We start from the raw sequence: 26071 nt of genomic DNA on the forward strand, positions 1-26071 counted from the left end.
TAGGGGGGCGCTGGGCATAAGTTTGTGGAACCAAGGGGGCGGTGACCTGAAAAAGTTTGGGAACCACTGGTCTAAAGTAATACACCAGCTCACCTCCAAGGTATGTCAGCTTGCTACTCGCCCATATGTGTGATGCATAGAGACCACGATGAAGAAATGCAGGTTGCTTACCTGTAACTGTAGTTCTTCGAGTGGTCATCTATGCATTCACACAACCCACCCACCATCCCCACTTGGTGGTGTGAAACTTACAAATGACACAGTTAAATGTACAACTTTACTTTATTTAGTATACACTCATGTTTATGGGGGCACAATGTCGGACTCCTGTAAACTGAGGTAAGGGCGGGAACCCCAGGGACATGCGTGGTAGCGTGGGGGAGGGGTTCCCGCCAAAAACGTTTCCCTAAGCTATAGAAGGTTCCAGTTCAGGTCTCCGCGCAGGCGCAGAGCCCATATGTGTGAATGCATAGATGACCACTCGAAGAACTACAGTTACAGGTAAGCAACCTGCATATCTGTTTGATCTGAGACAGCAATGATCGATTCCACTGCTCTTGTGGAAAGAATTGTACAACAGCAGACCTTGGCTACTGCCACCAGTCCCTTTTTAGTGAAGCGGGGAGGTAGCAGAGGATTGCATTTCCTAAGGATACTATGTATTATTATTTTTTGGCCAGCTCTGTTTGTACTAGTTGTCTGCCATGCAGAAATTCAGCTGTCTGAGATTAAAGAATGGGGAAAACATCACCTATTGAATTTTTGCCTGCTATGCAACTATTAAAAACAGAGAACTAGAGTCAGGAAAACACACCACATGGCATTATTACCAGGCAGCATTCAAAGTATCTGCCTGAACTTCCATAGCATGAAAGCCAATCTGCTACACTTAATTAAAAAGAAAGTAAGATTAATGGTGTTGAATTTTTTTCAGCCTTAAGAACTCTGGAAAGAACGAAGTGAATGATTACACTTCCTACTAGTGTTTTTACAAGCATGTAGGGCCATAAACTGTTCTCTATAATGGAGGGGTCACAGCAAGATCAAGACCTTCTTTGCTCTCCTTTCACATTGAATAAAAGTGATGAAACACATAACTCAATCTCTACATCTACCACACACTACTTTCTTTTAAATTCAACACAGGACACTAGGTCTGAATGGTTATTGTTGCCCCACTTGGTCAATTTCTTTTCTGTTTTTGCAAACTAGGACTCATTTTTATAGGTAGCCCATATGCTGGTCTTGTCTGTCTAGGTCTCAGCCTAGGGCTACAGTAGAGTAGTCTTTGTGTGTGTGTGTGTGTGTGTGTGTGTGTATGGTTACCCAAGTTCACAGAAGATTATGATGCAGCCAAACTTGGAATACAGTATACAGTTCTGGTTGCCACATCTTAGAAATGTTATTGTAGAGCTGAAGGTCCAGAAAAGGGCAACCAAAAGGATCAAGGAGCTGGCACACCTCTCCTAATGAGGAAAGGCTACAGCATTGGGGCTTTTTAAATTTGAGGGCGGAAAGGCAAGTAAAGGGGGATATGATTGAGGCTTATACAATTATGCATGAGGCAGAGAAACATGGAGACTTCTCTCTGCGCTAGAATTCAAGATCATCATCCAGTTAGGCTGAGATTGAAGACAGTCAAAAGGGAGGACTATTTCAGACACCTTATTAACTAATGGATTGCTAATAGAATCCAGTGCTACAAGATGTGGCGACAGCCACTAGCTTAAAAGGCAAATGTGGATTATGCAAACTGATGGAGGATAAGGCTATTTGTTTTGATGGGTATATGCTACCTCCAGGTTCAGAGGAATTATGTCTCTAAATACACTGTTGCTCCCCAGCAAGTCCCCCTTTTAGGCTTCCCAGAGGCATCTGGCAGCCATTGTGAAAACAGGATGCTGGACAAGACAGGGCTTTGATCCGATTCATCAGGGCTCTTAATGCAAATAGCATGGGTTGCTGTATGGACTGAATATTATGTAACAATTGTATACCACTAAAGCAGTACTCCAAAACTTTCACATACACACAAAACCTCCACCAGTGACATCTGTCAAAGACATCAATTTATTTTTAAGTTAGGGCTAAGGCAAGTTGAGTTACAATTCATTAGGAATGCAGCTATATTATCTGTTGGAAGAGTATCCAGAATATGCGACCTTTGCTTAAACATACCTGTGATTATGGGAGGCTTCTGTTTGAAGCTCCCATATTACTTTAAATTCTGTACCTAATGTAAATATTCCTCTTTTAAGAGCTGTAATGAATGCATTACATGTTGCAAGCATTATGCAGCCACCATTAGCACACATTCTCTTAATCTTCTTATCTGTACACTCACAGATCTCTTAACCCTACGTTGGGCTGTGCAGCTTGTTTGATGCAAAGATATGGCTGGCTTGCACTTCCATGGATTTGGTTCCTTTAGCTCAGCTCATGCTTCTTCATAAGGTGACCTTATAGTACTGTTGAGGAACTTTGAAGCATCCCCACTGTCAGCTCTTATCTTCCAGGTACCTGCCTGAAAAACCTATTTGGCCAAATTCCAGTGAGTCAATTTAGAAATATTTTCTCCTAGTCCACAGAAAAAAAGAACAAAGTCAAGGAAAAAACAACTATCACAGCCACAATACAGAAGAGTTTCAGTACAACTAGCCTCCTTCCCTATTACAACGCCATACATGCTGTGGAAGTTAAGTGACAAAAAGCAACTGCATTAGGTAGCTGCCAAAGTTCGATTTCAGCAGACGCCACTTCATTTGCTTGTAGAGCTTGGCTTTGAGGAGCACTTGGTTTTGCATACAGCTGTCAGGAATATTCCAGCCAGTATTCTTGTAAATTCCAAAGATGATGCTAGTGTTTGAAGCAGTCAGTGTTGATGTGAGAGCAAGTCCTCTGTTTACCACTTGCAGATCCCACTCTGCCCCTGTACTGGGAAGACATTCAGTCACTGGATGTTGCTCCTGAGAAATATACCAGACCTAATAGGCCATTATAGAGATAAGCAACTAGTATGCTATCTTGAAGGGGAGTCTGTGCCCAAAGTTAAGTTCACAAGTCCAACACACAGACTAATAATGCAGGCTGATCCTTCGAAGTAGATTGCTTAGTCTGGCATTTGATAGAGGCAAATGTTGCTTTCCGGTGCTCAGTGCCCTTGGGGTGAACTAACACTGAGCATAGTGTTTTCACTCATGCTGTGTAAAATATCACTGGCCCTAGTGTTTCCAGGAAGGAACAGCAAAGCAGTTTTGCATCAGCAAGGCGCTGGCCACTGCTTAATGGAGTTGGGAGCACTTGATTCCATGCTCATGAGTCAGAAAAGAAACCCTGAAGTTCCACATCCTCTTCTGCTAATTAACAAGCCTTGGCAGAGAGGCCTTGTAGAATTGCTCACTACCTTCCTTTTCAACTGGCATTGCTAGCAGCTGTTACCAATAGGAGACAATCTGGACATTGAACACCATAAGCCACAACAGAAGAAGACAAAACTTTTCATAGGATACCCAGGAGCCTTTGTCTACTGTACAAAACCCTGCTAACTGAAAAACAGGAGAGCAATGGGTGCTAATACACTGTTAGAGGTATGCTCAGGACTTTCCTATTTGCAGAAGATGTAAAACTACCAGCAAGAGGAGGAAAAATAGGCCCTTTTAGTCCTTTTTTATGGTTCCTGCCTTCCACCTAAGCGGTCTCCTCCAACCAGAATTTATGAAGTATTTTCCCCACATCATGGGAAGGAATGCTACTTCTGTTCTCTCTTCCAGACAATAACCATGCCTTTGGCGTCACTGGATGCCAACAGGCTCTCATCACAGTTAAAGCTGACATCCAACACAGCAGCACTGTGGCCCTGCAGTTTGTTAACGATAGCCTTGGTGGCACGCTCCACGTCAAAGAAGTAGACACACATATCCTCACTGCCGGTCACTGAAATGCAGAAAGAGGAGTTATTGGGGACGGGGATGGGACAAAGGGTTTGTTTATTTATTTATTTATTTAAGGATTTTTATGCCGCCATTCAGCATGAGGGGATTCCCAATTCGATTCTAACCCTGCAGGAATTATGTGCCATTTGTATTGGCAGCCACATGAAGTGAGGCAACCGCAGGCATGGAATTAGCAACCCACAAGAAATCCCAGGGGCGAAATGGCTGCCCTGCATCCACTCTGCAGCGAGGGTGGTCCCATGAGCATCATACCAACACAAGCTCCCTGGCGGAAGGACATGAGGGGACAGAAGATGCTGCGGACAGGATGCGAGTTCTGCTGTATCTGGAAACTTCTCTTAAGCTGCAGCGTTCCTTCATTGTCCACTACCCTGTCAAGAAAAGTATCAAGAACAGATATTGGATAAATGGACTAATCACATCCCACCCTCTAATAGGGGGCTTATTAGTACTCTGCATATAGGAGTAGAGCAGCTGTGTAGCATGGCAGTGCCGCGTGAAGCCCCATACCTATAAAGCAGCAGCTTGTTAATGCATGCATTGATGAGGAGGGAAGGGTCCCGTGCTTCTCTGCTGATCCAGGAGCGGGCCGAAATACTTGTGATCGAGCTGCCCTCATTAACTACCAGCCTCTTGGCCTTGGTCAGTTTTCCTGCAGGAGGGATGGGAAACAGAGGGCCGTGACTGAGCCAAACTGGAGCATAGCAAATCTCTGCCCCTGCCAGGTGCCCGGTCCCATTCCAGGCTCACCTGTTGCCATGTCAAAAAGGAAAGAAAATATGCTGCCTTTGTCATCTCCTGCCCAGAGGATACGGCCAGAGGAATCAAAGGAGAGTGACAGTACTCGGCCGGTTAACTTGCTTGTGCCGCCCTTCACTTTTTTCCCTGTTGAGATGTTCACCACATGGAGGTTGTGCTTTCCATTCCCCACCTCATGGACAGAAAAAAATAACAGTTTCATACTATACAGAGCAAAATGTAGTAAATGAGCAACGCACATCCACCCTTCCATTCTCTTATTCAATATGCCTCACATAGGGTCTCTCCCTGCTCAACACCACCTTGCTTCATTAAGGAACTCGAACATCTAGAGGAGGAAAGTTTATTGTTTGTACCTATGTTAGCTCCATTGTCTTGCGACCAGGGGTCCTTCTTCCCAGCATTCTAAAAGCAGGGAAGACCAGTGGTACCAATTCTAACCCCCCTTCCTTTTGACTCCACCAATTCATTCTTTCTCTGCATCAATGCAGAGGGCAGGGGAGAGAAAGCCCCATCCCATGCAAACTAGTGTCCTCTGGAGGGGAAAGGCCGAACGTCTCAGTTTACCTGATGGACAAGGTGGACCCCATATCCTAGACGCTCCCCCTCACTCACCACCGTGAGATTATTGTTCATCGGCTGGAAAGTGCAGCAGAGCAGTTCAGAAGCATCTGGATCTGGAATCTCCCGGATGCACTTGCCATCTTCGGTCGCCCAGATGCGCATTGTGGCGTCAAGTGACGTGGAAACAATAACGTCATTGGAGAGGGACCAGGCAAAGTCAGACACACCACGGCTGTGTCCCTTCAGCACCCGCAGCACTACGGGGGGAGTGGGCACTAACTGGCACACTGAGATGGTGCCGTCCAGTGAGCAGCAGGCCAGTAGGTGCTTGTCATCATTGGCAAACTGAACCTTGGGCACTGGAGAGGAAGAGGAGGGGAAATGGTGGTTAGCTGGATGTTGACAGCGTGTGCAAGAACAGCTCCCCCCTCCCCCCCCCAAAAGCCTGAAGGTCTTAAAAGATTCTTAATTATTTTTCCACACTCCAGCCACAGACATCCCCATGCCGGGCACCACTCAGATAACAGGATTCCCTTCCTGCTTCAACACAATTGCCCAGCTCTCTCTCTCTGGAGTATTTTGAGTAGTGCTGTGGGGGAAGGAAAGCATTGTCTTAGGCTACTTAGTTATTCAATCGCACTTACATGTGCTTCCCAGCAAAACCACCGGCTGCAATGCATAAAAGCATTCCCAAGCTTTGACTTCCCCTTGCTCTCACTCTCCCACAAAGAGGGCAGGAATGATCACCTCTCTTCTTGGCCTGGAGCCTTGGGATTACCTGGCATGCATCTTTTACTGCGAAAAGTGATCTTCATGTCACTCCAGTACATATTCTGCATGCCACTAATGTGACTTCCAAACGGAGATGACATTTCTCAGCCAGCCCACAATGCCCTTGCTACTGAATTCGTGCACAACTCACCAGCCTCATCCACATGCTGGTCAAAGATATGGTACATGCCGGCAAAGGCGTAGTTCTCACTTAGTGTTGTATCCCCGGCCATGGCACGGCTGGCTTCTGCCACCGAAGTGGGGACAACGCTGCCTGGGGGTCTAAAGGAAAACACAACATGCTAAGGTAAGATGAGGATACGCCATGAACTACATTTCCAAAGGGGTGGAGATGGCCAGGATGTAAGCAGAGAAACTTCTTTCTGACCACATCACCTGTCCTGGAGTTAGAACAGTATCCAGGGTTCTTGACGGCCACTGGCCCTTCCTGATAAAAGCTTGCAAGCACAGTCATTAGCATGCATCAAATGAACAGACCAAGATGAACTGAGACACCATGCCCACTTTTATCCCCAGACCAAGTCTCTGTCATTCTTGTACCTCTCATCATAAACAGCTCGGTTCATTTGAGCCTGCAGCTGGTAGGACCCTCGGCTGACAGAGCGGCGGTGGCCACGGGCACCCAGTGTTCTTGGGTCGTCATCAAAATCCTATGGCACAACACAGAATAGTTACATCTGAATGCAGACAGGGAAGTTCAAGGCAAAGCAGGTCTCCAGGGTCAGGGATTCAGGAGAGAAAGCTATGGCACAATAGGAAAGCAGCAACAACACTCAACAGCAGAGAGCTGCTGTAGGAAACTTAGGAATTCTATTTCCTCTATTTTTATTGTCCACTCCCTGGTCCTCATGACTGGAAATGTATGGGCAGTTTCTAACAAAGGCTCTGGAACGACCTGTTTTTCAACCTTTCCAATAGCTAGGCTTGCTCCTGCCCCTTCCCCTTGTCCCCCATTAGCCCAAGTCTTATCCCAAAGAAATATTTCCAAATTCTTTGACAGCCTGAATCTTGAAAATCTGTACACAAAGGTATTTAATTTGTGTATGTCTATTGCATATAGATAGATAGCTTTATCTTGTTGTTTATTCGTTCAGTCGCTTCCGACTCTAGGGAGTCTAATACACATGACCCTTCCAATGGCAAAGGATGCTGTGCTGCATGGAGTAGGAGTGCATATAGTCTGGTGTTGTAAGTAACAGGGTGCTTAATAGGGACCATTCTCTCCTCGCATCAATGTCAACCTCAGCATTTCCAATGAAAAAGAAGAGATAGTCTCTAGTGTTGGAAAATAGAAAAAGGTTTTTATTTTTTGTTACATATATCTTCAATCTTTAAAAATTGTATTGTTGTAAAAGGACTAATTGTATAAAAAGCTCGACATTTCGGATCTCCCGATCCTTCTTCAGGAGCTTCTGAAACAGAATAACATCCGTGAACCACAAGTCCAGCTTAATCTTAAGCTTAATCTGCTAAATGCAGCAGTTTTTACGTTCTTTCTCTGCTGTAGATGGTCTTATGTTTAACACACCCGCTCAACTGTTATCAACTTCTGTTTCATTGGATTTGCATAGTGTTTTTTCCCCTCCTTCATTTTGACGAGACCTCAGCATTTCAGTATAGCATCTACAGGCCTCCTCCCCACCGAGTTCTGCACAAGCTTCAGTTAAATACAGCATATGCTCTGTAAAAGTGGTATCACTCTGGTTCCACGGCGGCTGCCCTTAGACACATGAGCCCTGGTTACCTCCATGCGGTCGAGTGTGGTGCGACTGCTTCGGACAATGCTGTTGCTGTAGGCCCGAAAGCTGCTCTGTTCGGAGAGGGGGCCGTAGCGCTGGGCCAGGAGCTGGCTGCGCAGCCGCAGGTACTGCTTGCGAAACGAGGGGTCGTAGCCGGCCTTGGCGTTGTCCCGCAGCAGCTGGCTGCGCCTGCGGATGTACTGCGTGCGGAATTGCGGGAAGTTTGGAGTGCGGTATGCGTTGTACCTGCAATAGGGGTTGGTGTGCATCAGCTGCTTGAAACCTGAGCCAATGGCGTCCTTGCTGAGTCCGGCCCACTACTATTGCTCTTTAGCATCATGCTGGGTTAGCACCAACTGAGGGGAGAGAATCTCCCATAGGAATCCCTGCAGCACAGTGTCCTGTATTACCATGCTGGGATCAATACTCTCAGCTGGCAGGACTGCAGTAGCATGTCAATGTGTATTTGAGGCCGCTGAGTGAAAAACATTCAAAAATTTGGAATAAAATTATTTCAGCGCTAAGTCATATATTCAGAACACATACACACACTCCCTCCGTATCTCAAAGTTAGCAACATTTTGCTCCCAAAATAAAGATGGCTAAAGAGCTTCCTCTCCCATACTTCAGGACATGTCTAATTCCTCCACAAGTAAAATCCCAAAGAATGACCGATTCCTCTTCAGAAGCTATCGAGCATAAATGCAAAATGGTGTTCACAATCATGTGCCTGTATTGAGGTTCCCACCAAACTTGGATCTCGCATTCTCACGCAAGATATCCACCTCCCTGAACAACTAAACTAGGATCAACCTGGTCTCTTCTCTGGGCTGCCTCTTCCCAGCAGCAAAGAACTGTGCCCAAGTGACCAGTGGGCCCTGTCCCGTGAGACTTACCGTGCATCTACAGCCAACACCTGCTGCCACACTGCTGCCATGCCCCACACTGCCACTGGCCGCTCAGGAGAGCTCGTAAGTGAGCGCCTGCAATCGGTTACAGAGAAGTTAGTGTCGGCAATGCATGCAGAAAGGGGCACCATGTGATGCTCTATTCAACGGCATGCACCTTCCAGGCCAAAGGTGGCCATGACAAAGTATTTTATTAAGAACATAAGAGCCCTGCTGGATCAGAACACGGGCCCATCTAGTCCAGCATTCTATTCACACAGTGGCCGACCACAGGGCTGTCTACATGTGGAGAAAGCCCTGAGGTGGCTGTGGATCTATGCTGCGTCTGTTACTTGATGCAGGCACAACTTTGCAGCCACCCCAGGGCTTTCCCACGATGCTGAGGTTTGAAAAAGTCAGGATTTACCCTGACTTTTTCAATCAGAGTGACATCAATACGACGCTTCTGCCGTCGCTCTGGGGCCAATCCGGGGACAGTGCCTGATGGAAGGCGACCGACAATTGGTCGCCTTTCGCTAGGAAGAGGGCAGGGACGGTTCCAGTACCTGTATGGATGCCCAGAAATCCCATGCTCCCTCCTCGGCACTGGGATTACCTGCCGCCGTCCTGGGAGAGGGAAAGCGTGGGGTTTGAGAGGGAGGCGGCGCCAACCCAGTGCTGTGAAGACAGCCCCCAGATACCTCTGGGAAACCCACAAGAAGGGCATACGTGCAACAGCACCCTCCTGCTGGTGTTCTCCAACAACTGGCATACCGCTTCTGATACTGGAGGTAATATATAGCCATCATGACTATTTCAAGATGACTTAGCTGTTCATTTTACTAGATTGAGCAGAAACAATGTGGAGAGAAAGAAAATTGTGTACCCACACACCTATCCCACAGCAAACGAGAAAAAGCTCAGTGACAGTGGTTCTAACAAAGTGATGGGGAACCAATGACAGGACTCTGGCAATTATCTGCAGAGTAAGGGTGACTATTGATTGTGTGTCCTGTATTTGAAGCATTGCATATTCTATGAGTCTGCTTTTCTGGAAAGAAAGATGGATTAGGACTTTACACTGAGTAGCCAGGATGTCCCCTCCACATACTGGCAACAACAGACCAGCAAATCTCCAGTACTTTCACAGAGATAGCAAACTGTCAACCCATGAATAGTTTCAGGCCTGCAACATTACTCTGTCTGCACCTCCACCCCAGATCTATTATCTTAATTATTCTTGGCAGTTCTACCCAGGGAGGATTATACCCCCACCCACAACATACAGCAGCTTGGTAAAAGAGGGATCCAGACCCCAAGTTTAGGAAGTTGGCCATGGCTCTGATCAGCAACTTGTGATCTCCAAGCCAAATCCAGCCCTCTGCGGGCTACCATCTCATCTCCAGTAGTCTTTCCCCACAACCATTTCTGCTCCCTCCCCCACAAAAAAAGAGAGAAGAGACGGATATGGATGAGGAACATCTGTGGCAATGGGACTTTGCAGCAGGTTACTTTTGCTGGGTAGCCTTCCTCAAAGGGGCCCAAATCACTGATCAGGGATCTACTGTGCCAAATGAAAGGGAGGGGGAGGGGAGAACGGCTCGATGCTGTGTGGCGTGATAGAAGGATGAGCAGCAGGGCTGAGTTGGAGAATGGAATAATCTCGTGGGGATTTTATGGGATGAGAATTAATGATGGCGATCCTATTACAGGGGAGGGGGAGAAAAAGAGGAGTGAGGCTTTGCGTGCGAGGCTGGGATGGCATTGGCTTGTTTCTATGGTGATGGGGGAAAGAGAAGACAGACAAGGGATGTGGCTGCTGGGTTATTATGGGTCGGGAGGGTGGAGGGAGCGAGGGGTCCTAAGGCAGAGAGTGACATGACCACAGGGTCTCCATGGTGACAACATCATTTGTCAAAGGAGAGGCCGAGTTCGCAGGAAGAAGGGTGGAGATGTGGCAATGCCGGCTTGTTTCCATGGTGACAGGGCCCGAGAGGGGGCATTATGGGATGGCAGCGGGTTACAGAGTCTGGACAGACTTGCACCCCTGAAGCTTGGGTTTAGGGAAGCTTGGGCCGGGGCGGTACCTGCAGCGGCTCCCGGCTTCTCAGTCCCCGCGATGGCCGGCAGCAGCAGCAGCAGCAAAATCGGCGGAAGAAAAGGGGGTAAAGGGAGGAGGAAGATCGGGGGTGGAGCCCCGTCAGCTCCAGCCCAGTAGCGGCGCATGCGGACCTCCGCCCTCTCCTCCCCCAGCCCCGGCATCGCCACACACAAAAGCCCCACAAAAGATCCGGCCAGACCGCCGCAAGCCGCGAAGGAGACGCTTCCAGGTTGCATGAATGGGCTTCAGGCCTGGTGGCCTTTTAGCAAGGCTCAACCTAAGCAGGTGCAGAGTGCATTTCCCTCCCGAAGAAGGATTAGGGCGAAGGACTCTTAGGGCGCAATTCTATGCATGTTTACACAGGGGGAAACATCCTACAATTCCCAGCATTCCTCAGCAAACGATGCTGGGAGCTATAGGGCTGAGAGTTGTATGACTTTCTCCCCCTGTCTAAACATGCATAGGATTGCGGCCTTAAAATAATTAGGCGCAGTTTCTAAATAGACGTGAAATCATTTCTCCCCTTTCCCGTTTCTCCCTTACTCCTTGTACTCCTTACTCCTTCCGCTTGTCAGTGGTTAATCTAAAAGAGGCTTAAGGCCCCCTCGATGCAACACACTTAAACTGCAATCCTAATGCATGTTTAGACAGAAAGCGGTCCTACAATTCAGAGCACACCTCAGCTAGCCGGGCGTGCTGAGAGTTACAGGACTCCCCCCCCCCCCCCCGGTCTAAACATGCATAGGATTGCACCTTTATTTCGAAAACCTTGTGCCCTAATCATTCCATAAATGGGGTGGGTGTTGTGACAATTTTACTTATGACAGAACATCTCTTTATGCATTTTATTTATTTAGTTTCTATCCAACCTTTTCGCCCCAAAATGGCACTCAAGCTGGCCAACAATAAAATGCAAATTAAAACCAAAATATTAATTCAGACATAGCTTAAAAACAAATACATACAATTTTTAAAAAATAGTACCAACAATGAAAAACTCCTTCAGCAATAACCAAAGGGCTGCCTGAATAGAAAAGTCTTAGATAGCTGGTAGAAGGGCAGCATCAAGGGAATTTCAGAGCCCACTCTTGGGCATGACCAATGCAAGGGCTTCCCCCGAAGATCTTAAAACCTGGACTGGCTCATATGGGAAAAGCTGGTCTTTCAGACAGCCTGGTCCCAGCAGTATAGGGCCATTCCACCAGCTGTGCTGAAAGGCCTCCCTGAAGGCTTGTCCTCCAACTGTTACCACCCACCAGCCATTCCAGCAGGCTGAGTTGAGGGAGATGAGACAGAGAGCAGGACCATCCCACCAGGACTGCTGGAAGAATTAATTCCCCCCCTCTTCCCTCCCCATTCCTCTTTCCTTGCGTGTCGTGTCTTTTTAGATTGTAAGCCTATGGGCAAGGATGGTCGTGTTTAATTGTTTATATGTAAGCTGATCTGGGAGCCTTTTTCACTGAGGAGCAGCATGAAAATACTTCAAATAAATAGTGTAATAATAATAACCAGCATTTTGAGTTGTGCCCAGAAACAAACCAGTAGAGAACAGTTAAGCCTGTGTGTGTGCATGTATGTGTGTATGAGAGAGAGAGTGGGGGAGTGAGTGGGTATATGGGTAAATGGAGGGCCAGGTCCACCCATGAGCCCCCCCCCCGATTAAACTCCCCAGGAATGCAGCCCCAAGGGTAAAAAGATTGTTCACCCCTGCACATGGCTGCTGGGAGGGAGGGCAACTAGGGCAATTTGTATGATTTTACCTTTACACCGCCCTGAGATCCTTGTGATATAGGGCAGGATACAAATGTTTTAATAAATAAATAAAATTTGGTGTTGTCCTCCACAAAGCAAGGGGCTACCTGTCCCAGCTTCTGTCTGCATTGTTGGTCCCTGCTGTGGCTCTGCTACATTGCACACCAGAGTCTCACCAAAGCATGGGTCCTTGTGAGGAGCAACAGGAGAACACCCAATATCACATCTGCCCCAGGCCCTGCACAACCTCTGGGAGGCCCCAAGGGCTCTATAGGACAACTTAGTGCAAAGGAAGAGTGGACTTTTGTACTAATGGGGTAGAAGAGGAAATTTTAGCATATTCTGCTTTTGTTACCATGACATGACAAGCTACACTTGCCAAAGTTTGCTTTTCATCTCGCTCTTAAAGTTCCAGGAATGCTACCCACCCTTTAATTTGTCATCTTCCCATATATTGAATAAGAATTCTGCCTCATTCCCTGGCCTACAGCAGGAGAACCGAGAGGCTGGAATGTAAACCAATTGTTCTGGGTTCATTTTCTAGTTAAAGTGCATGTGTTTAAGCAAGGAGACAGAATGCCAGCAGTCATAATCTGTAAAAAACCTATGCAAAGTTTTGCAATTGCCCAGTCAGAGGCAACACAACAGGAAAACTCAAGGAGGACCAAAGCAAGGAAACTTACTGGAATCGCCTCCAGCCTCCACTATCCCAGCTGCAGCCACCCAGAAAATTTCTCTTCCGCTTCTCAGGTGTCCAAGCCATGACTAGCCCAGATGCACCACTTCAGGTAAGCCAGTTACACCTGCTAGACTGCAATGTGAGCCTTTATAAAGAGAGGGTGGAGCTGCTTTGGAAATTTGTCGATAAGAAACAGGCCCAGCCCTATTCTTGCTTTTGTGTGTTTAATTCCTGGAGAGCCTGGTACAAGACCAGTGCCTTGAACTCCTATGGGCCACATGAGATGTGTAGTGACCTGTACATATGCCAGTTTCCCACCCCCCAGAAGTACAGCACTAATGAATTCAACAAGACTTCCTAATAAGTGTGCACAAGAACTGCAGCAATAGGCATACAACGCTGCAGAGCAATAGTTTATGATGCATTTATATCCCCAATCAGAATTCATTTGCTAGAAAAGTAAGACAAAAGCCTTGTGTGTTTAATTTTAGACCAACACACAAATAAAGTAAATGAAGCTTTTTTCTCGCATTTAGAGAAATGGTGTAAAAAGCCTCACCTAGATTAAGTTCCAGAGAGTTGGCTGTGTTTATTGAAGCAACAACAATGGGTCCTTAAAAAGGACCTTAAAAAGGAACACATTTATTCTGGCATAAGCTTTGAAGTGGGCACAAAGTGCTACAAGACTCTTTGTTTTTACCAAGATTAATCATAGAATCATAGAATAGCAGAGTTGGAAGGGGCCTACAAGGCCATCGAGTCCAACCCCCTGCTCAATGCAGGAATCCACCCTAAAGCATCCCCGACAGATGCTTGTCCAGCTGCCTCTTGAAGGCCTCTAGTGTGGGAGAGCCCACAACCTCCCTAGGTAACTGATTCCATTGTCGTACTGCTCTAACAGTCAGGAAGTTTTTCCTGATGTCCAATCGACATGAGACTGCTGTTAAAAAGCAGAAGATCAGTCAGTAAAAACAAAAAAGTGACAAATTTAGGGCAGCAATCCAATGCACTTTCTTTGGAATTGGACTCCCTAATTAATCTCTGGGAGTTCCTTCTCACTGAATATCCAAAGGATCAGCTAAGCACTAGCTAGAATATTTACAAGCATTTATCAACTGTTTATATCTAAAGATTCCGAAGTGATGCACACTAGTCCTAGAAACATAAAAATAAAGACCAATGCATAGGATATATCGTATCTGGATAAGATGTAGGTTACACAAAGGCTTGCATAAACAGATGGGTGTTCAACCCGCGCCTACAAGTAAAAGCGTTTCTGCGTTTCTAATGTCGGGGAAGATTATTCCACAAAGTGAGCGCCACAATGCTACATGTCCTGCTCCAAACGACTGCAGAGCGGACCTCAGAGATATTGTGGCACCACCAAGTTCACAGGGCCAGAGTAAAACATGAGGCAATGATGCCAGCTTCTTGCATAGGACCAGGCTATATCAATGACCGTCTGAATATTGCTGACCAAGAGAACTGCCTCGATTCCTTGCAAAGAAAGGCGCCTCGCCTCAACCTTAAAGGCTTCCTTGCCCTTCTGAGACATAAATATCCCGTCTATCTCATATACTGTTATACTGGCATTTCCAGTTGCCAACTGGCGGGGGCATTACATAGACTTGGGGCTCCCCACCTCATTCTGCCGCTCCCAATCCCGGTACTTTGGCATTCAAATGGCGGCCGGAAGCGAGGGATAGAGGCAACCTCTTCCTATAGGTATGTCTGCTGTGCTACGTTTTAAAGAAACGGAAATGGCAAAAGTCCCTCTTTAGGCGCGGCGCTTTTGTTGTTGGCGTAGCAATGGAGGCTGGTGGCTCCGATTTCGGTGGGGCGGTGACTCCATTTTGGGTTTCAGTCAGAATCAGCCAGAACTCTAAAGGAGCTCTCCAAGGTGCTGGACCCTAACCCCAAAACAAGTTAAGCACCATGGAGGTTCTGGCCGGTTTCTGATTAAAACCCAGAATGGATTCACAGCCCCACCGTAATCGGAGCCACCACCCTCCAGCGGTTAGTGGTGTTTTTGCAACTATTTATCTTCCTGCGAGTCTCACTCCGTCTTTTTCCGACCTTCTCAAGATGGAGGAACGGTTTATGGTGGCTTTCACGTTCCTTTTGTCCAATCATTTCCTGGCTCCAAACCATTGGGCGGGGGCTGTCTGGCTTCCCGGACACCGATTGGTGCACTGGTGGACTGGGCGGGGAGAAGTGCTCATTGAATAGAAGGGCGGGAGAAAGCGCCAAGAAATGAGCGAACCGCCTGTGTACGTCGGAGTTTTTGGTAGAACATGGCGGCGGCAGCGGCGGCTGTAGAGTGAGTGTAGTTAACTGCCTCGCATGACAGGACAGTAGCTCCCTCTCCCCCGAAGAAAAATGATATCTCCCCATTAGGTAGGAAAGTGGGTCCCTATAGGCACAGGAGAGGGTTAGGGGTGTTCTAGTTCTCGCTTTCTCTTACTATGGGGCAATAGTAAATCATAGGAAACCTGGAGAGTGTCCTAGAGATCAACTGACTGTATGTCTTACAGATAAAGTGGCATCGAGACCCCTTGCTAACGTGGAGGGTCTCCGTGGCAGATGGATCATGTCGAAACGGCCCCTGTGTGAAATATGACGTTTTGAAAACTGCTATTCTAGCTTCAATTTCCGATTGCTTCTGTGCCCCTCAGGCTCCTGGCTCTGCTGAAGGATGTGCTAACCTCTGAGGGCCAAGCCAAAGATGGCATAGAGGCTGAGTTACCAGCTCAAGTTTTGGCGGAGCATGCAGTGGTGAGTGGGAACCCCCTTTCCTTTGACTCCTGGCTGGCTTCTATTCTGGCTGACTCAAAGTGTTGGGAATCCCTTGTGCCTCTACGGTGCTGGCTCTAACCTCTCCCCCCCACACTTTTTTTGCTGTGTGCTTCCCAGAACACCAGGAAGACTCATAAGTTGATGTACACTCAGCTGCAAGTGGTGAAGTTCCTTCTGGACTTCCTTGATTCTGCCCCTTGCATCCAAGATGCGTCCGGTGCTGCTGTTCGTGAGTATCGGTGCTCGGCAAGTCACAGGTGGCTGTATAACCAAACTGATGGGGGGTGTTGAGGTCACCCACTCTAATTCAAAAGCTCTGCTTGGGTTAGTTTAACTTCTGTTGGCTTCTCTCGCAGCCTCATTTATGAATGTTCACTCATGAAAAAGTCCCATTGAATTCAGTGGTACTTAAAAGTTGCAGCACTGGTTGCCTTCTCGGCCTAGACAACCTTATTTATTCTATTTCCAGAGCCAAACTGGAAGAACTAGGAGAAAGGGGTTTAAGACTGCCTGGCAAGTACTTTGTGCTGCCATTCAAAGAGTGCTGCAGTTTCCCATGTGATTCTATTCTTCAGCCTCCAGCTGGTGGGTGTAATGGAGTGAGCAACTAATGGCCCTACAGATGTTGTTGGACTGCAGCTGCCATCATGCCTCACCATTGGCTGCACTGGCTAGGGCTGATGGGAGTGGCAGTCCAACAATATCTGCAGGGCTATATGTTCCCCGCCCCTGGGTTAAATGAACACCAGGCTTGCTTTCTGGAGAGTTTCCTTTATTGAGAACTCACTGGAATTAATGCATTCCCTTAACCATTTTGTGGTTAAGCAGCATGGTTTAAGGTGTTGTCTGAACCAGGCTACGTGACATGGTTTGGAAACTCCTGCCTCTTTCTGATAGTTTGGGAAACTTTGTTTATGGTAAGAACAGGCACTCCTGCTTCTGGCTCAAAGATGAATCAGTCTCTGGCTTTCCTCCTTTCTTCCCTTGCAGGGAAGGAGATGGCAGAAGCAAAACAGCAATGGAAAGCGCTCAAAGTGGAGTACCAGCAACAGGTGGAGGCTATCAAGGGGGCTGTGCCGCAGGTATTGGCCAAACTGGAGGAGGCACGGAACCGGGGTCGGCTCCTGGAGGATGCCCTGCAACGCTACCAAGCCAAGGTTTGCACCTTAAAATAATCAACTCAGTCTTAATCACAGCTAACAGGAGCAAGATTCCTGTTAACTGATCCAATTTGTTTTGGGAAATGGTTCATTCAAGTTATTGATCACATTCACACAAAACATTAAGCCAGAATTGCTGGGGCTTCTGGCTTATTGGTAGCAGGTGAATGTGTTGGTGCACTTTGCCTGATGGCTCTCCCTTGACTCCGCTTGCAAGTAGGCATGGCTGCTGTCAGCCTTAGAAAGCTTAGCATCTCTTCTAAACCCAAACTCCTGATTTCTCTCTAACAAGTCTGCATCTGGAACCCAAATACAAACCCTGGTATAAAGTGTGGCTTGTTAGAGACTTGTTTGTGCAAATGCAGAGTCATGCAGTGCTTGGATATGTAATACCTTGAGGTTCTCTTATGAGGATGAGGAGGGGTTGATTGGCAATCATTCAAGAGTCAAATCAATATATAAATATTAGCATTAAGATTTTCCATGAGTAACAATAAATGAATAACTAATTTAACTATACATGCCAAATACAAACAACGCCAACCCTAAACTGCAGTTCATTACAAACGCAGTGACAGTTGCTTTCCTAGTCCCTTGGGCTGCTGTTGCTGGCCTCTGAGTTTTGCTAAGGGCTGCTCTTTCTGTCCCTCTTTCTCGTCTTCTTCACCCTGCTACTGTCCCTTATTTTTCTGCTCAGTGACTCTGCTTCGCTCTACTGCCTTCTCTCGGCTTTCCCCTGGGCAGCTCTTCCCTCTGTGGCCTTCTGTGCTTCCCCCTTCACTGTTCCTCTCCTCCCTGCTCCTCTACCTGCCCAGCTCCAACAACCTTTTCAAAACTTGCATCCTTCTCCTTCCTTTCCATTTCTCACAGTTTGCCATCCAAGCCCTTTAGGCTCAGGTATTGCATGTGTCTTCCCCTTCAGAAGCAGGAAGCTAGTACATGTGGACTACAGGAAACCTCTGATGACAGGTTAACACTCAAGGAGCCCCTCCAGGGCCAAAGTACTAAGTAGAGGGTGGGGAAACATACCTTGCCTTTGTTCACATGTCCCATCAGGAGAAATACATGGGTTAAATCCAACGTCATGCTAGTGGACATCTGCTAGTGTGACGGGACTTCCTCCCTCTCTCTTCCTCCCCTGCATCCCTTCATGCCACCAGAAAACCTGCTCTGGAGACTTTCCAAGCCCCCTGGAAAAGATTTTATTTATTTATTACATCTATATACCACGCCATACCTGAAGCTCTCTGGGCGGTTTACAAAAGTTAAAAACAGTGAACATTAAAAACAAATATACAAAATTTAAAACCATCAAAAGTATAAAACCAATGATATCCTTTTAAAACAACTATCCTGGGGTCAGTTAAAAACAAGCTCAGCACATGTTAACTGCCTGGGAGAAGAGAAAAGATAACAATATTGGCGCCAGGCGAGCCTTGTCAGGGAGATCATTCCATAATTGGGGGGGCACCACAGAAAAGGCCCTCTCCCTTGTTGCCATCCTCCGAGCTTCCCTCGGAGTAGGCACCCGGAGGAGGACCTTAGATGCTGAGCGTAGTGTACAGGTAGGTTCAAGTCGGGAGAGGCGTTCCGTCAGGCACATGGGAGACTACAGGGGTGGGGGGTAGGGAGAATCGCTCCCTCCCCTGGTTCTGCTAATGGAAGTGCTTCTATCAATGGAATGGCACTGTTGGATATGACCCCATATCTCTAACTCCATTGAAACAGTTAATGGATTTGGGTAGGCTTTGATTTTGACCTGATTGTCTTGCTACAGCTGGACATACTTCAGTTTTGCATTTCCTTTGTAGAACCGGGAGATGGAGGAGAAGGTGAGAAATGCCCAGGACAGGTGTCTGAAAGAACAGGTAAGGGTATCAGGGTAGATGAACTCGGATCTTACCCAACTCAATAGTGGGGATAGCGGGCGGTTGACTCCTTCGGTCGATCCAGTTTGCTGTTTCTACGACAGGAGCTCTTGTGTGAGCGCCAGCAGCAGCTAGAAAGGCATGTGACAGAGCTGCAAAACAGGGTGGAGGTGCACCATGAGGAACTGCAACGCTTGCAGGCGGAACTAGAGGAACAAGAGCGCCAGGCCTCTGTTTGGAAGGAGGAAATGCAGAGGTGAGTATTCTGGTGCTGGCTGCAGGAATGTAATCCAAAAACGTGCCCAACGTTGGACGTGTAGTTTGAAATAGCGATAATCCCTGGGTTCCATCTTGTAATCAGGAAGGGTGGATATGCTGTCTTTGCAGGCTGTGCTACTGTAAACGTGCAGAAAAGCTGCAGAATGTGGCACTGGCTGCTTCCCGCACAAGAAATCTGGGATTCTGCAAGGTTTCTAGCTCCCTATGCTGGCAAAGAGATACGCTTGGAAGTGTGTGCGCATGGCTTGCTTCCATCTCGAAACTGAAGGGTTTGCTGAGTAAGGTTTTCAGGGGTACCCCTGTATAGTTCTTTGCTGCGACCCATGGCTAGCGGTGGCTGAATCCATTGTGCAAAAGAAGAGATCTTTCTAATTTATTGGTGCGCAATTCAGTGTGTGCGTGCGTGTACACACATGTTGCCCTGCTTCATCATTGCTAAAGGATTAAATTCTTCATGCTTAAGCCTGCCTTCAAAGGGCAGGGGGGAAACCCACCTCTTCACTACTCGGTAACCCCCATGATGACTCCACAGTGAGTGGCCTTGAGTGGGTGACCTAAGCGGCCTTCTTTTTCTGGGGTCTTCTGTTGTTCGCAGCATCTCTGACTTCCGGTGCCTCTTAGAGACTTTGCGAGGGGTAAAACTGACTTGCGCCACAGAGAGCGATCTGGAGGTTGAGCTGTCCTCACATTCCCAGCCTGGGACTGCTGCTTCCCATCAACTGAAGCTGCGCTTACACTGGGAGAATGACGGCAACATCACTCTGCAGGTAAGTAACAGTGAGGAACGGATGCTGCTCTGGATCGCTGGGCCTGGGCCACTGGCCTGATCGCTCTCTCTCTCTCTCTCTCTCTCCCCTGTGTAGAACGCCAGCCCTTTTTTCCCTCTCCCCGATGTGCTTCCCATGGGTGCCTGCAGCACTATCAAGGCCTTCATCCTGGAGTTGCAACATAGCTACGCCCAACAAGCACAGCTCCTGGCTGAGATTGAGTTGCTGCAGAGCTGGTGAGCTTCCTAACTTGGCTGTAGCTTGCGCTGCTGTTTCAGGCGCCTGGAAGTCAGGGGTGAGATCCCTAGCTTTACACGGGGCAGAGGAAGCGTAACTTAGCCTTAGGGCCCTGCTTTGCATGCAGGAGGTTCTAGGATTGTTCCTTGGCAACTGCAGTTAAGACGTTGAGTAGCTGAGTGGAGACAGACCCTCTGCCTGCACCCTTGGAGAGCTGCTGTCCCAGACCCTGCTGGGCTGGGTGACTTTGGGTAAGGTAGCTTTGTAAGTTTTGTTGCCTTACAAAGGTATTCCAATCTCCTGCTCCGGTGACGAGAGCCCTCTCCCCGCCGGTTCTCCTCGCCACCGCCGCCTCCTCTTCTTTTTTTATCTGCTTGAATTGGATTTATTTCAAAAATGTAGGCCTGGTTTTTCTTTATAAACTCAAAGACCCTATTCATGTGACATGCAAAGCCGCAGTGGTTAAGCGATGTGAGCTAAACATTATGGCTTAGCTTGTCGCGTGAACATTCCTAACCATGGTGGCTACATAACCATGGTTTAAACACGCTCAGGAACCATTTGCTGCCAAAGGGATTGCGGCCTAACCATGACTTAGCGTGTTGTCTGAACAGACCCAAAGTGACTTACAAAAAAAAGGACATAAAACACAATAAACACTTTTCAAATTACTAAAATCAATTTTGCACATTAAAACGAAGAGCAGGACAAAACAATTCAATATAAACAACAACAACCACAACCAGGGAGGCAGAGCTTTAACCCTGGGAACTTACCCACAGTAAAAGGACGGTGAAACCAAAAGGCCTTGGCATGAAGCTTAGGAGCATCAGAAGCTGCCGTGGGTCCAGCTAGCCCAGTATTGTCAGCACTGACTGGCAGCCATGGGCTCTGCAGGGTTTCAGGCAGGAGTTTTTCCAGCCCTACCTGGAGATGCCGGGAATTAAATCTGGGACCTTCTCCATGCAAAGCAGGTGCTCCACCTCTGAGACATGGACCCTGCACAAAGTTGGGGGAGGCAACCACACCTCTCTGGGAAGGGAATCCCACCTCCTGGGTGCTGCAATAAGGAAAGGTGATACTCTGAACATTCAGATGCATGTTGCTGACTCTCTTGGCCACTTACCATCCTCTTGGAAGTGACAGGGATGTGAAACTGATGCCTCTCTGTCCATTGAGGAGCAACACTGATGCACGTGCACCTTAGATATAACATTAAAGGCATGATTTATGAGCCCCCGTTCAGATCTTGTCTCTCTTACAAATTCAACAGGGAGTCTTAGTTGAGTCACTCGCCTGGCTTCAGTGCTGCTCCCATCTTCCTTCAGTGGCGTTGGTTTTGGTTGGTGATACTGGCTTACCAACCTCTGTTGTAAAGATGGCTAAACACATGAAGCCGTTTGAGCACTCGGTATGTGTGTGAGGTTTATGTCTATTGCATTTATCCACATGGATAATGGAACTGGAAGGCCTCAAGGTGCACCTTCTGAAAAATCAGTGGTCATAGACATGCCCCTGGTGCTGTTCCTGTTTATTATTCTTATTGTACCAGGGCCCATTAGTGAACATGTCAATCCCTGCTAATAGAGAGACCAACTTGCACTTTCTGGGCCTGGTTTGCCCCTTGTTGATGCTGGCCTATTTCATACTTGTGAGTTATTGCTTAGGCCTGGGGTCCCCAGTGGTGGTGCCCACTTTAAAGTATTTTTAGCAGACAACCAGGTGTATTCTAGGGAGATGGTGAGGTGGCTGGAGTCCAGCAGTTCATTTTCCAAAATGCCCACGGTTTAGAAAAGAGGAAGAAGGTGAGAGGTCAGGAAAGGCCTCAAAAAGGCCTCCCTTGCTGCCCACTGGTTTGTCCACTAAAAATGCCTCAAAAAGTGACCCACCGCTGTATGGGAAGTTAGGTGGTATGCTCTGTTTTCATGGGGAGAAGTGGTGTGTCTCTTGCATATGTATGTTCATTTGATTTCTGTGAAATGGATATTTTGTTATATTTTGGCATTTGGGGCTCAGACCCCATCTCTGCCTTGGACTGTTTCTTGGGCAAGTTCCTTGTCCCTTGTGACTAGCCATGCCACCAATCTTGTAGTGGTGACCATAATAGTTTCTTAAATGTTCAAATGGGCTCATGGGCCCAAAAGGGTTAGGAACCTCTGGCTGAGGCCTTAACCCATCCTATACTTTGAGAGCTGCTGGTCTCTGTGTAGTCGATTGCTGCTCTCAAGAGATGTGTCAAGTGAGTAACCTCTGTATTGAGAGGGGGCAGTTCTCAGTCCCCCCAATCCTCTGTGCATGTTATTGCTGATGCGTTAACACCTTCTCTGCTCCTCCCTCCACAGCTTTGCCATTGACTGGCAGCAAGAGAAGAGGCTGGTGAGTTACCTGAAGCCATCTTCAACTTGTTGCCTCTATGTGGAGCCGGGATATCCAACCAGCGGGAGGATCTGCCTTCTCTCAGTGAAGAATCAACATGGCACAGTTGATGTGACTTCCTATAAGGTTTGTACAGATACATCACTTTTCTCTTTTCTACCATCTTCCGGCTAATGAGAAGGCGCTGGGGGGAGAATTTCAAACTAGCAAATTGTCCACCAAATGGTGGGAATGTTTGTATGGAAATTGGACTGGGAAGAGCTGTGGGTGAATTTTGGCAGTTGCTCACATCTATATGTAACATTTGACTTCTGCTTTGAAGCCTTTTAAGCATGGCAGTCTTTGCCCGTTGGTTGCTAGCCATACAAATAGGTCTGAGAGTGGGGTTTGGTATGATAATGGGTTTAATTCAACGCTGTCGTTCCTCTGGTGGAGCTCCTTCTATCAGTGAAACTAGGACCATTCCCCCACTGTCGTGCATGCCGTCAGAATTTGCTCCAGAGAGCTGATAAACTCTCCATAGCAGATTTTTGGGTGGCACAGAGGGCTGTAGGTGGGGAGGAAAGAGGGGGGAAAGTCCCGTTGTGTGAATGGAGTTCTGTTAAAATGATGTTGATTTAACCCAACATCAGAGAAGGCACTGAGGGCTCCCTATGGCCGTGATATTTCCCAATGCAAATCCTACGGACCGCAGGCATTTGTCCCCTGGTGAAAGGCTGCAGGTTCCTTACCCATCATCTGTGACTTCCCTCTCCCCAATCTCACACTGACAAAATGGTTCAGAAGGAGACGTCTAGTTCACAGACATGTAAAACATTGCTGTGTAAGATCCCTAGGAGATAATGTTCTTTTAAAAAAGAAAAAGGCAACATATAACTCCTGATAGCCCACCCTGCACAAAGTAGAAGAGCAGTTCAAATTTCTCAGCTTCGGGTTTCACTTCCTAGGAGTCCTGACCATGGTGCAGCGCCTCTAAACTTCGTTCTTTCCTGCAGCCCCCTCAAGAGAGACCTTCGCTGAAGAAGTGGCTGGTGTACCTCAGTGCTGTGGACTTCAGTGCTGCTTCCTAGGTCTGTGCAACGTGATGAGGATTTGTGGCCAGAATCTGTCTAAGTGCCTACCTCTTTGTATCCTGAGAAAGAGGGAAATGAGGTTTCATTGGGTCAACTGTATTTCTCTCTCTCTCTCTCCCCCCCCCCCCCCCGTGTGTGTGTGTGTGTGTGTGTGTGTGTTGGGCCATTTCAACCCTTCTTTCCTCCCTGAGTAAATCTTCCTCTTCTACATTTTGACTCTTTCCTTTCCTGTTGCTCTTACTGTGTTTCACTGACTGTCCTTCATTAGCAGTGTGTGTCCAGTATTTTACTTGTAACTTTATGAAACGTGTATATTTTATTCAATAAAACATTCTTTTGGGCGTTTGTAGCTCTGGATTCTTCCCCCCCCCCCCCCCCGCCCTCCAGTGCCCTCTAATTCCCCGTCTCTTCTCTGGACACTCTCATAGGTATGTGTTTTCCACCCATGTGGGCTGTCTATGTGTTATACTTTCTGATGAAAGAACAATCCCAGATGAATTTTGTGAATGTTTGAAAATCCAAGCTACACAAATGAGCTGTGACCAGGAGGATTAATTTGTGTGTTTCTAATAAGCGGGAAAACCATATTTTTTGACTTACGCAGATTTTGCCCAGGATTGTTAACATTCGTGGAGTACTGAAGTTTGCAAAATTAGGCAAATTCATCTTCCTCAAATATAGCATTGTAGGTCATATTTTCATTAAGTTAGGGTGATACCTGCCTTTTTCAGCAGAAGGGCACATAGGCTGGCTAAGTAGTAACCTGTCGGTGTGAATTCTTGGGCATTTAACCACATGGTGGAGCTGTTGTACCACACTTCGCAAGGGATGCCTTTTTCTGAGCTCAGGGATGCAACTCAAGGGGATGCTCTTTGCGCTCCTTCACCCAGCATGGCTTTTCCTGTATGCGCCTGATCCCAGAGCAGTAAGGTTGTAGCAAAATTTTGACGCACACACACCTGCCTCACATTGAACTTCAGGCAATGGCGTATGTACCCTGTTGAGTATTTTCTCTCATAGATGTGTCTGATTCATGCATGATGTTTCTCATCCACAGCCCTTAATGCTCCCCCATCATGAAAGGGAGCTAGTCTTAATGGCTGATAGCTATCTCCTTTCAGGTTCCGCAATTCTCCGACAAATTCCTCCTCAAGTGGAATTGAGCCCTATGAAGAGAGACTGAAAGAACTGGGCATGTTTAGCCTGGAGAAGAGAAGATACTTAAAAGGTTGTCACACAGAGGAGGGCCAGGATCTCTTCTCGATCCTCCCGGAGTGCAGGACACGGAATAACGGGCTCAAGTTAAAGGAAGCCAGATTCCAGCTGGACATCAGGAAAAACTTCCTGAAAGTTAGAGCAGTACAACAATCGAACCAGTTACCTAGGGAGGTCGTGGGCTCTCCCACCCTAGAGGCCTTAAAGAGGCAGCTGGACAGCCTTCTGTCAGGGATGCTTTGAGGTGGATTCCTGCATTGAGCAGGGGGTTGGACTTGATGGCCTTATAGGCCCCTTCCAACTCTACTATTCTATGATAAGTGTGGCGTAGTGGTTAAGAGTGTTCGACTGGGAGTCAAGAGATCCGGTTCTAGTCCCTCCTCGGCCACGGAAGCTCACTGGGTGACTTTGAGCCAGTCACAGACTCTCAGCCCAACCTACCTCACAGGTTTATTATTGTGAGGATAAAATGGGGGAGGAGGAGGATTATGCTGCCTTGAGTTCCTCAAGGAGGAAAAAAGGTGGGATATAAATGTAATAAATAAAACTGTGCCTCTGCTTGGGCCTCTTTTTTCTTTTGTTGCAGGTGGAAGGAGGGACACCTTTGAGAAGTGGGCCATCTGTCTAAACTAGCTGTTTCTCCCCTGTTGCAGCTCACACATCCTCTCCCCTGCCACGTTTGCTTGCTGCTTAATAGATGTGTGTGTGTGGGATGTTTCTGAGGATCAGCTTGACTTGAGTTAAGAGGGGCTGAGTTTCCAGGGAAGCTAGAGTAGTGGGGAGGAATTGAGGTTTTTTGTCTGCAACATGAGAGCTAAGTGTCTCTGTCTGGTACTTGGTGAGAGGATCAAGGCAGGATGGAAAGATGTGACGTAAATGGAGGGAGTGGGGGAGGCATGGGATAATAAGGGGCAACTCAGCGTGTGAGCCTTCTGGGTATAGAAATTCATTTGTTTTCTGTGGGGGTGGGGGGTGGGCTTAAACCTGCAGCTATCTATCCCAAGGCTCTGGGTAGGTTGTATTATGATTCACTAAACAAAATATCTCCTCAGATTGGGAGTGGGAATCACAAGA

General features: G+C 47.4%; 2 protein-coding genes across 5 annotated transcripts; one reads left to right on the forward strand and one right to left on the reverse strand.

Moving 5' to 3' along the window:
• Window positions 1–2051: 2051 nt before the first annotated feature.
• Window positions 2052–14891, reverse strand: WDR13 (WD repeat domain 13). 3 transcript variants are annotated; one of them, XM_063119509.1, is made up of 10 exons: window positions 14869–14891; window positions 8704–8790; window positions 7813–8053; window positions 6609–6718; window positions 6199–6329; window positions 5328–5635; window positions 4704–4884; window positions 4464–4605; window positions 4206–4324; window positions 2052–3933 (listed from the first exon to the last, which is right to left on the reverse strand). In XM_063119509.1, the coding sequence occupies exons 1-10, from the start codon at window positions 14871–14873 to the stop codon at window positions 3749–3751; spliced, it is 1509 nt and encodes a 502-aa protein (XP_062975579.1). In that variant the 5' UTR covers window positions 14874–14891; the 3' UTR covers window positions 2052–3748. The 3 variants fall into 3 exon arrangements, with proteins under 3 accessions (XP_062975579.1, XP_062975581.1, XP_062975580.1); XM_063119511.1 differs by lacking the exon at window positions 14869–14891 and adding an exon at window positions 10782–10855; XM_063119510.1 differs by lacking the exon at window positions 14869–14891 and adding an exon at window positions 10788–10846 and having other exon boundaries at window positions 8704–8799.
• Window positions 14892–15452: 561 nt separating this feature from the next.
• Window positions 15453–23895, forward strand: LOC134394243 (ZW10 interactor-like). Of its 2 annotated transcripts, none has more exons than XM_063119513.1 (10): window positions 15453–15546; window positions 15902–16001; window positions 16140–16251; window positions 17013–17104; window positions 18994–19050; window positions 19155–19306; window positions 19925–20096; window positions 20193–20332; window positions 22676–22835; window positions 23705–23895. In XM_063119513.1, the coding sequence occupies exons 1-10, from the start codon at window positions 15521–15523 to the stop codon at window positions 23777–23779; spliced, it is 1086 nt and encodes a 361-aa protein (XP_062975583.1). In that variant the 5' UTR covers window positions 15453–15520; the 3' UTR covers window positions 23780–23895. The 2 variants fall into 2 exon arrangements, with proteins under 2 accessions (XP_062975583.1, XP_062975582.1); XM_063119512.1 differs by having other exon boundaries at window positions 15454–15546; window positions 17013–17179.
• Window positions 23896–26071: the final 2176 nt, after the last annotated feature.

The sequence above is a fragment of the Elgaria multicarinata genome, chromosome 3, assembly GCF_023053635.1.
Source record: "Elgaria multicarinata webbii isolate HBS135686 ecotype San Diego chromosome 3, rElgMul1.1.pri, whole genome shotgun sequence".
Classification (NCBI taxonomy): Eukaryota; Metazoa; Chordata; class Lepidosauria; order Squamata; family Anguidae; genus Elgaria; species Elgaria multicarinata.

Coding starts and splice junctions, on each gene's coding strand:
- WDR13 (XM_063119509.1), bottom strand. Junction 4,325..4,463: donor AACAAGCTGCTGCTTTATAG/GTATGGGGCTTC, acceptor TTTTCTTGACAG/GGTAGTGGACAATGAAGGAA. Junction 3,934..4,205: donor CCGCCAGGGAGCTTGTGTTG/GTATGATGCTCA, acceptor TCTGCATTTCAG/TGACCGGCAGTGAGGATATG.
- LOC134394243 (XM_063119512.1), top strand. CDS start 15,521: ATGGCGGCGGCAGCGGCGGCTGTAGA. Junction 15,547..15,901: donor GCGGCAGCGGCGGCTGTAGA/GTGAGTGTAGTT, acceptor TGTGCCCCTCAG/GCTCCTGGCTCTGCTGAAGG. Junction 16,252..17,012: donor TGCGTCCGGTGCTGCTGTTC/GTGAGTATCGGT, acceptor CTTCCCTTGCAG/GGAAGGAGATGGCAGAAGCA.